Below are 9921 nucleotides of genomic sequence, written 5' to 3' on the forward strand. Positions count from 1 at the left end.
AGCTAATGAATCCCAATGTCAAAACTAATAAACTAACTCTCAGTGCTTCTAGGTCAGCATTCTCACATCAAATGTGTATGTGAATGGGAGAGGATCAATATGCTCTGCTTCGTCCCTGAACTTGCGAGCTGCATTTTAGCACTTTTCCTACATTTCCAGAAAGACAGAAAAATCTAAATCCCACAAGACACAAAGGCCTGATGTGGGGCAAGCATCAGAGAGATCGCATGATCACGTGAAAATTCTAGTCTCTGTCAAAATGTGACTTGGGATTCATATTCTCTCAACCAAAGCTGCACAGAGCACATACAAAGACTGCTAGAGGCAAGGATTAAATAATGTTCTTGTTTATAATTTGTTATTCTACAAATGAGCATATGGAGGAGCAAGGGGAGAAAAGTAAGGGCCGCCTTTCATGCCAACGCTTCATTAGGCTGTGCTTGTTTCATGACCTATGATGATCAGGCTGTACAAATGGCTTTTTCTTTTCACTTTATGACATCTAGAAAATGTAATTGCATAAAGACAGAAACAGGAAACTGCATTTTGCTAATGGGGACCTTCTAGGCAGATGCAGAAAACAACATTTAAAGGCACAACACATTTATAAATAAGTTGTAGAGGTGTCAAATTATCAGGACACCGTGACAGCTTATGAAAACAACAACACTGAATATAGTTAACAATTATCCTTCAAACGCATCACATTGAAAAAACATCAGTGCATCTTCCACATTTTAGGTTCAAATGGATAATTTATTCTGTCAATAGGTCAGTCCCATTAACACATGCTGCTAAGCAAATCCTGCTTATCACTGACTGCACAGGAGAATTACCCCTCAGGGCCAAGAGAAGCATACACACATGTGGATTTTTAGAACAGCAAGTACTTTGCTGTGCAGCAGAAGATCCAAGATGCTTCATCTGGAACTAAAAGAAACCTCGACAGAGCAGGAGTCTCGGCAGCTCAAAGGCAGTAAGATAAAAGCCATGGCAGACAGAAGTTCAGGCAGACTCTTGCTTTATCTATCATCAGCCCCGGGGTCAGCTGATCCAGTCGGGAAGAAAGGGATGAGCACATCCAACCATCCGCCTCCTTTCCCCTTCGTTCCAGAACTCATAGCAGAGATTTCAGCCAAACATGTGACATTCAGATGAACGCATCTCTGTTAGCTTTTCATTACAATATCCACAGGGAAAATGAACCTGGCATTTTGAGTCTGAGGTTTACTCAGGCTTGGGCACACTGAAAACTCTGCCTGCTCCACGTTGCCACTGGGCTCCTGTACAGACCTATTATTATTCTACAGATCATCTTATAATAGCGAAAATACTATGCTAGAGAACTTAACACTAATTCACATCTACATTATAATGACATTGGGACCCAAAACTTGTAACTTCTGTAATCTTGCATGCAGTCCATCAAGCACTGTATTTTGCACTTAATTGCCTAGGCTAACGACCTGAAAGTTTTAAAGATTACAGACACATATACACAACGCCCACATACAACCAAACATGAATAAGTGTTTGGGCTTTTTTTCCAGTGTGGACCCCTCAAAAAAATACACCATAACACTTCTTGGCTAAATAAAAAGAAAACAAACAGATTACATAAAATGGTATTTTCACATGTTGACTTACTTGGCTAAGCATTTATTCCCTGTCTGAAAAAGGTAGTGCAAGTGATGTGATGTGATTTATATTAGTGTGTCAATACCAAAGCCCTGGATCTCAATCAACATTTATAAAGACTCTGAATAAGAACAGAGATACTTTTCCTTTTAGAATCCAACATCCCTTGACTTGCCAGTGCTACTAAGATTGGACTCACTTGTTTAAACATTGCAAGGCTAGTAATTGCCCACCACCGACTGCATGCACTTGGGACCCAGTGTGATCACGCTTTGCCTTTCAAGGTATTTCACAGGTACCTCACTCGAGTCTAAAGGAAAGTTGTTCAAAAATTACCTCAGTCATGCAAGAGAGGGGGATAAACCCCTGCCTAAAAGTTAACCTAAAGCTTCTAAAGCAATGGGCTATAAGCCAAGTAGTCATTAAACCCTTCAGGGAAGTTCCAGGAAAAGCTTGAACTTAATCCATGTGATGAATCCGCAGAGTCAATATTGGACCTGAGCAACAGGCAGTTAAAACACAGGTTCCAGCACTCATCCATCACAGAAAGCAATAGACAATCCGCACCCCGCACAAGAGCTTATGAATCCCAATACATAAACAGTGCCTTGATCCAGTTCAAGCTCCAGTATTAAAACTCCCAGGACCAGCCAGCAGCAGCATGGCCGACCACTAGTGAAAACAGAGAGAGGAGGAACAGGTTGGGCCAGCTTTTGTCAAGGCTTTAGCAATCTTCATGACCAAATTCCTGCTAGAAGCCCTTTTGCAGCTTATGTTCTGACAACTCTTGCATTGGCAGTTACGGCTCATGCTAGTAGGTCCAGGTTGCTTTTATATTTCATCCATTCTTTACAATCTTATTTGTATATTGTCCATTGGAATGAAAAATGCCCAGACTGCACCTTCCTTTACAACTGTAAGGTGTTTAACCCACCAACAGGGTAAACAGTAACACTCTGTAAATGGTAACACAGCACACAATCCTTGGATCCATCTGGCAGAATTTCCAGGTGCCTTCATGCAGCACATAATTGAAATATATTCTGAGGGTGTGCTGATGACAAAAACCCACGCAGATCCTACTTCTTTTTCTGCTGTACCAAGCAACATAATCGCCAGCACAGCCCCAGTATATGCATTTTTACTAGCAAGTCCTTCCATTCTGCTTAGAGCAGTACTGGTGTATGTGCTTCTACATAGTGCAACCTAAAGCTACACCACTACTGACCTATTTTTCCCCCCTTGAAAAACATTAAAGGCAACTTCCTAATGCAGATACAGCCACAGAATTCCTCCCAGTACACCTGCTTTAACAAGGACCTAAAAGAATAACATCCAAGCTACATTTTTAACACTTCATCCATAATTGCCTTTCATTTCTGTCCTTCCACTTAAAATAACACCCAGTCCAACTTCACACCATCAACTAGTTAAGCTTCTTCCTGTCAAGTCCATCTAGACAAGTGTCACATGCTTCCACCTCCATCTGTTCACACCGGTTTTCCAAATTATTTTCATTTCATCACACTTTCTTTCTGTATTCCTGGCTACAATACCCAGCTCTCTCATGTCAGAAAGCCTCTTTGGGTTTTCACTTTTAAAGCCCTTCAGGCTCCATCCCACCTAGTTTACCATGAAATATTCCACGCTGTCTCTGCACTCCCACCTAAAAGCGCATGCCACTCGGAGACCTTTTCAAATATCTTTTGAAGAAAAACACTCTCCCTGTAACCTTGCCCTGCCCTTTTCCCAGGGCTTCAGCTGTCGGTGTGAATCCAAGGCCCATGCTGAATACAGCACAGCTGCATGACCTTGGCTCCGACTTCTGAGGAAGCTGCTACGTTCTAAGAAGCTGCACAGTAGAGCCACGCCAAGATAAGAAAGATAGAGTTGGAGAGAGGTAACATTTTTGAGATATGGACCATTAGTAGCACAAGCACTCAGGAGGAAAAATACAAACATAACAAGGTTTAAGATCCTAAAAAAAAAACAACGAGGGGGCATGAATAGACCAACTCAGCAACTTTGAGCTGACCCTTCCCCTCCTGAGGGATGTCCTGGGTGGCTGCCTGGTGTGTTAGCAGGGGTGGTGAGCAGATGAATGCCCAGCCAAGCAGCCCATTAAAGCCTCACTGTTTCTTTTGTGCACGCTAGCCAACAACTGTTTAACATTTTTATACTGTATATACCCTGCCTGCAGTCTCCTTGCACGCAGCAAAAAGTGACAGAGGATTACGCTATTATTATTGGAAAACCAAACTGATGCCCTTTTTTCCCCCACCCCTTCAGATTCCTTTTAAAAATGTTTGTCACACTTCCCACTAGAGCTCAAACAGCTGGTGAACTGCAATCACCACACACCGCAGCGATCCAAATTATCTTATTGCTTGGCATATTCCACCCACCTGCTCAGCCCAAATTTGGTCTCATCACATATTCAGATTAGTCTCTGCTTAAGAGCAAACTTTCTTACAGCAACATACACAACAGGGCTCTGACTAAGGCCGCAAGCTTGCTTACGGAGCAAGTTGCCTCTACCTTCAGTGTAATAAACCTAAGTTCCCACTCCTTTACCACTGTTTACTGCTCCCCTTTGCTTTGCCGATACAAGCACTTGCAGGACCGTGAGGTAAATCAGATAACAACCAATGGTAAAAGAATATACCCTGCTCGTTCTTTTTCTAGAAGGAGTTTTCTGGAAGCCAAACTCCCTCAGCAGCCAGCTGACACTGTGGCCTACAACCAGCCGCACCAGCAGGGCCCAAAGTGTTGGGCAACTCCAGCCCACTGCCAGGCCCCCTCAGGCGGGGCAGGCCCCACTGCCAGGCCCCCAGGGCGGCGGTGAGGCCCGTGTTACCGCCGACACCAGCGCTGCGGCCCGGGGGGGAGGAGGGGGAAGAGGACCCGCAGCTTCTTCTTGTGCACGACCACCCCCGCCCGCCCCGAGGCTCCGGGAGGCGGCCAGGCCGCAGGCAGGGCCAGCCGGGCAGCGAGGGGCCCTGACACACCCGGGGGCACCGCGGGAGGGGCTGTGGCAAAGCACGTTGAGCGTCCCCCCGGACCGAGCCCCTCGGTACGGTGCCGCCAGCACCGGCTGCCAAGGGAGGCCCCCCCTAAGGGCTAGGCCTGGAGGGGACCCCCCACCGCCGGGAGAGGGGGCCCGGCGAGGCCTCTGCCGGCGGATAGCGTCCCCGCCCGGCGGAGACACACCCCCCCCCAGGTGCGGCGGAGCCCCCGGTGCCACCCCCCGCCCCAGGCCGGGGCCACCGCCCAGGAGGGGCGGAGGGGGCGTGGCCTGGCCCCGCGGGGTGGGGGGGCCGCGTCCCCCCCCCCGGGTCCCCGGCACTTACCTGCGGGCGAGCCGTTCCCCTGCCCACTGCGCAGGCGCCGCCGGTCGCCCCGCGCATGCGCTTTGAGGGGGTCGGCGCCGCGCGGTCCTAGCGCCGCCGGCACTCGGGGGTGGGCAGAGGGCGCTGTCAGCGCCGGGCCCCGCCGCCGCGCCGGTTCCCCGCCTCCTCCCGCGGGCAGCGGCGGGGAGACTCCTCCCCGCGCCGGACGGAGCTCGCCTCTCCCTCAGGAGCCCGACACACCCACCCTCCCCCCGCCTCCCGGTAAAAAATGGCCCCTCCGCCTGCGGGGTCTCGCGGGCCGTCCCCAGGCGGCGGCCCTGCCGCCCTCCCCGCACCGGCGACGGAAGTAGGAGAGGGACGGCCCGGGCCGGCGCGGCGCGGCTCCGCCCGGAAGCCCGCCGCCTCGTGATTGCGCAGCGCAGCGTCCTGCCGAGCCCAGCGGAGCTGCCGCCGGCACGGCCCCGGCTCCGGCAGGCAGCCGCCGCGGCAGGTAGGCCCCGCGGGGTCCGGGCGGGACGGGGGCGGCGGGACGGGGGTCCCGCGGGTGCTGGGGGAGGCGGGCAGCGGAGACACCCCCCGGGAGGAGGTGGGTGACCGCGGAGGTAACTCGGGGGGCTGGTGTGCGGGGGGTCCGTGGGGTCTCCAGAGACCCCGGGGAGAGGGGGGATGCTGGGCGGGGGGGGGGTGGGGACACGACTCCGTGGCAGCAGGAGCTCCGTGCCCCTGCTCGCCCTGGAGCATGCTCTCGGTGTCCAGGCCGGGCGCCCCAAGATGAAGCCAGCCGGGACGCTGCGGCAGGTCTCCGACTTCAGTGACTTCAGCCGAGGCCACTGGCTGCAGGAGTTGCTGTGCCAGGGAGAGGAGCCCAGCCACGTCCTGTCCAGCCCCGATGGGCAGCACCTCTTGGTCCTGCAGAAGAGCCGGTCGCCCCCACTGCCCCAGGTGGTGGCCTTCCAGCGCCACGGCGTCGGTGGAGCCGACCTGGAGAGGAACTGGCAGCAGCCCCAGCCAGCCCTCGTGGGACTGCTCTTCCTGCAGAGCCCTGGGACATCGGGCTCCTCGGCACTGGCCCTTGTGTGGGAACACGGCCGGACCGAGGTCTGGCACTTCGTGGTGGCCGTGGGCTGGCAGCTGCTGCAGACGTTGGAGCTGTGCCAGGGTGCCCGGGCACGAATCGTCTCCGTGTGCAGCCAGGGAGCCAGCCTGGTGTGGTGTGAGGAGAGGCCTCCCCTGGATGCCCACTCGGACATGAGCAAGTGTGCCTTCAGGTTCTGTGTTTGCACCCGGGCTCTGGAGCTGGGGGAGCACGGCGTGCGGCTGGGCACCCTAAGGATAGTCCTGCACAACAGCCCTGAGTACCAGGTCCTGGCCTCCCCCCAGCACATCTTCCTGGTGCCTGCCACTGCCAGCTTTGCCACCACTTCCAAATTCCTCCTCATCTGGCATCCCGAGAAGGCAAAGCTCATCATCACAGCCCCCTCTGCAGGCTTCGTCCACAGCAAGGCGCTGCGCTCCGGCAGCGAGTCAGACTTCAGGAAGCTCCTGCTTGGTTCTGTGGGTCTTCTCTCATGTTTGGCACCACTGGACATTCACACCTCTGCTGTGTCCAACAGCGGGGGTCTGCTGCTGGTGAGCACGAAGGGTGCCGTAAACATGGTGGAGACAGATGGGACACAGAGGCATGTCTTTGACTTGGAGGGGGGGCCCCTGGCCCAAGGAAGTCCTGTGCAGCTGAAGACCTTTGGCAGCATCCTGGCCTGCGTGCTGGCTGGGGTCCTGTACCTCGTCGACCAGAACAGTGGAAGGCTCATAGAAAAGAAAATCCTGAACATGAAAGAGGTGCATTTCCTGGAGTCCCCGGGAGAGGAGGACAGCATCCAGCTCCTCGCTCAGACAGGCATATACAGCTTTAGCTTCTCCAAACCTGAGGACAGCAGTAGACCTGAACCGTGCCTGGTAGAGATGGTGTTCGAGGAGGCCTGCAGATACTACCAGAGGAGGAGCCTCAGCAGCTCCAAGTTGACAGTGGAGAAGCTGAAGAAAGGTGGTGTGTTCCAGGCACCTGTGGCCCTCGCTGCCATCCTGCAGCACAGCCTCTGCCAGAAGCAGAAGCCAGCCCGAGGCCTCCAAGACACTTATACCAAGCTGTTGAGCACAATGAGCCTGGAGCTGCAGAGCTACATGAGCCTGGAGCTCCTCAAGACCTGCGTGGTGTGTGCCCCAGAGAGTGAAGTGGAAAACTACTGCGAGGAACTGGTGGAGCAGGAGGTCAGCCGCGTTCTGCACTCTGACATGGACAAAGACAACTTGGCCTACCTGAACTCTGTCTTTGCCTCCTTCCCCAAGGCTGCCTGGAAGGCCACGAGGAGCTGCCTGCAGCTGCAGCAGAATGGGGATGGCCTCTTGGTAGCCAGGGCCACCCCGGAGGTGTGGAAGAAGGTCCTGGGAGGGCCGCAGCAGGAGGAGGTGGGTCAGAATGGGGTGGTCCCGCTCTTTGAGCTCATCTGCGCCTCCTTCCTGAGGTTCAAACCCAAGTGGCTGCCCAGTTTTGTGGAGCTGACCCAGCAGTACGTTAGCATCTCTTGGGCATACAGCAGCAAGGAGGGCCCAGAGGGCCGGGTGCCGCTGTACAAGAGAGCGCTGGGAGTACTGGCCAGGAAGAACAAGTGCAGCGAGGCAGATGATGAGATGGAGCTCGAACTGCTGCTCTGCAGCAAGAGGCCTAAGGCTGTGCTGCAAGCTCTGCACCTTCTCATCCGCCTGAAGCGGTGGCAGCGGGTGGTGGAGGTGGCAGAGAAGTTCTCCAAGCTCAGCCCCTTGCTTAACAAGGAGATATTCACCACGCTGCTAGCAGAGTTTGCCCAGCACCGGGAGCTGGACCCTTATCTGGACATGCTGTGGCCGCTGTGCCCCGCTGAGCTCACCGCCTCGGACATCCTCACCGTGGTCCTGCAGCACCTCCCTCGCGCCCAGGAGGACCCAGTGCCCTTCTCCAGCGAGGGGAACCAGCTGACTGTAGGCTTGCTGAAGCCGCTGCTGCAAAGGGTTGTGCAGCGTCCCTGTATCCGGGATGAGATGTACTCAGATGCCTTACAGAGCCCTACCTTCCCCCCTCCCACCCCACCCCGAGAGCACAAGATCCCCTCAAAAGTAGCGGCCGATGATGCCCCTCAGCCTCCCACGGCAAGGACTTCCTCCCCTTCGGTGCTGGTACAAGGTGACACTGTGTGAAGGGGGGGAAGCACAACGGGATCCCAAGCCTTGGGTGCCCACGGAGGGGAAAGCCGCATCCACTCCAGGAAATCCTGCCCTGCCTGCTCCTTTCTGAAGCCTCCCTGCGGCAGCATCTTGAAGAGTCGGTTGGGTGGCTGGGGTTGGGGGATCTTGTCTGAAGCCAGGGCAGGCTTTCTAGCTGTTTCTAGCAAGTGCAATGTGTGTGCCCCAGTGGAGGAGCAAATGCCGGGTGCGTTTGCAGATGAAAGCACTGGCTGCACTACAGGACTAGAGAACTGCTCCCTGCTCAAAGCACTTTGGTTTTGGTTTGCCTGCCTCCTTTATAATTTCCCTGACCCTCTAGGAGTGGCAGGCAGGGACACGCATGTTCTTTTCCCCCCAGAATCTCTGCTCAGTGGGTTGGGTGGTGCCTCCAAGCTCCGCCTGTGAGAAACAGTCATGTTTCTTGCAGTGGGGTCGCCGAGTCCTGCTGCTTTGGGTTCAGTCAGATGCTAAATGCCAGGGTGGCGCGGCTCTGTGGTACTGGATGTCCCAGCAGCCGCGCTGGCAGCTGCAGCACTTTGCACGCTGTCTCACTGCAATTCCTCTGGGATCGGTCCCGTAGCTGTGACTGATTGCAGCTACTTAGCTGAAGAGAGCAGCCTAATTCCCTTATCTCTCCATCCCAGACGGTACCCGAACTCTCTTCTGAGCTGAGAAGCTGGCAGCAGCCTGCGTGAGCTTGGGGCTGGCCCTGCCTTTCCCTTTCCTTTGTGGAAGCTTAGATTATGCTGCAGGACGCCCAGGCCCTCTGTTCCCATCTCCTCTACCTTTGCCCTTAGCACACAAAGGGGCTTTGTCGGGATTGTCTGGCTCATATTGTGCCTCTGTTTGCAAAGTCAGTGTAACTTGAGAGCAGTCCTGCAGGAAGATCCAGGTTCCAGCCTCTCCCGGTGCTCACCGCCTGGCCCCCTCCTGCGGGAGAGAGACCCTGGCTGTGGCTTTGCCCCTGCATTCGGGGCTGTGGGGTGAAGGAGCTGTGTCTTGCCTTGCTGGGCTGGCAGATGGCTGGGATGGGACGGGGGGGGTTCACCTGCATTAATCCTCTCCGAGTGGGGTTAAGTGTGGAAGACAGACTCCTTTTAAAAATAAAGGTTCCTAAAGCAGTGCCGAGGCGGTGGTAGATGTTATGAGGATGCGTACCCTCAGGAGGAGGGGAGTTTCGTTTTTGTTCCGGTTAAGAAGTGGCCAAGCTCAACTCACCGTGGTCCTGCCCAGCGTGGCTCACCGCTGGTATGTGCTGAGCTTGGAGATCCAGCTGGAAGCTGTGGAGGCAGGACCCTGCACCGGCAGGCAGGTGACCATCCCAAAAGGCCATCCCAGACAGTGCACGGTTCGGGAAAGGCAAGCCCCCACGTTGCTGGGAGCAAGGAGATGGGCTTTGCTCCCATTCTCTCTGCTTGGTGCCACAAGCAACCTCCAAAAGGCCATTTGGGCTTCTTGGGGAAGTTGTGGCTAGGCCCAAGATAAAGTTTAGGAAGGGAGAATTTTTTCTCAAGAGCTGCCATTTGTGCCTTTGTTCCTGGCTGGAAAACCAGCAACAGGGAGCACCACACTGGCCCTGGCGGGAGCCTGCTGCCCTGGGCACACAGCAGCAGAGCTGCCGTTGGAGGAACCGCGGTTTGTCAAAGCGCTGTGAAGAGGCGGCAGGGCCTCCCCC

The 9921-nt window shown here is 54.8% G+C and overlaps 2 protein-coding genes across 6 annotated transcripts in view; one reads left to right on the top strand and one right to left on the bottom strand.

Annotated features, from left to right (window-relative positions):
* Positions 1–5141, bottom strand: part of ARMH3 (armadillo like helical domain containing 3) — a 129444-nt gene extending 124303 nt beyond the window's left edge. For 2 of the 5 annotated variants that reach the window (XR_010071483.1, XM_063337666.1), the window contains exon 1: positions 4989–5126. The gene's annotated coding sequence lies outside the window, so the exon portion shown is untranslated. The other 3 variants (XR_010071482.1, XR_010071481.1, XM_063337667.1) reach the window with 3 other exon arrangements.
* Positions 5142–5338: 197 nt separating this feature from the next.
* HPS6 (HPS6 biogenesis of lysosomal organelles complex 2 subunit 3) lies at positions 5339–9367 on the top strand. The gene is made up of 2 exons (XM_063337665.1): positions 5339–5478; positions 5745–9367. Exon 2 carries the CDS (start codon positions 5760–5762, stop codon positions 8217–8219), a length of 2460 nt encoding a protein of 819 aa, XP_063193735.1. The 5' UTR covers positions 5339–5478; positions 5745–5759; the 3' UTR covers positions 8220–9367.
* The last annotated feature ends 554 nt before the right edge of the window (positions 9368–9921 follow it).

Source organism: Chroicocephalus ridibundus, chromosome 6, assembly GCF_963924245.1.
Source record: "Chroicocephalus ridibundus chromosome 6, bChrRid1.1, whole genome shotgun sequence".
Classification (NCBI taxonomy): Eukaryota; Metazoa; Chordata; class Aves; order Charadriiformes; family Laridae; genus Chroicocephalus; species Chroicocephalus ridibundus.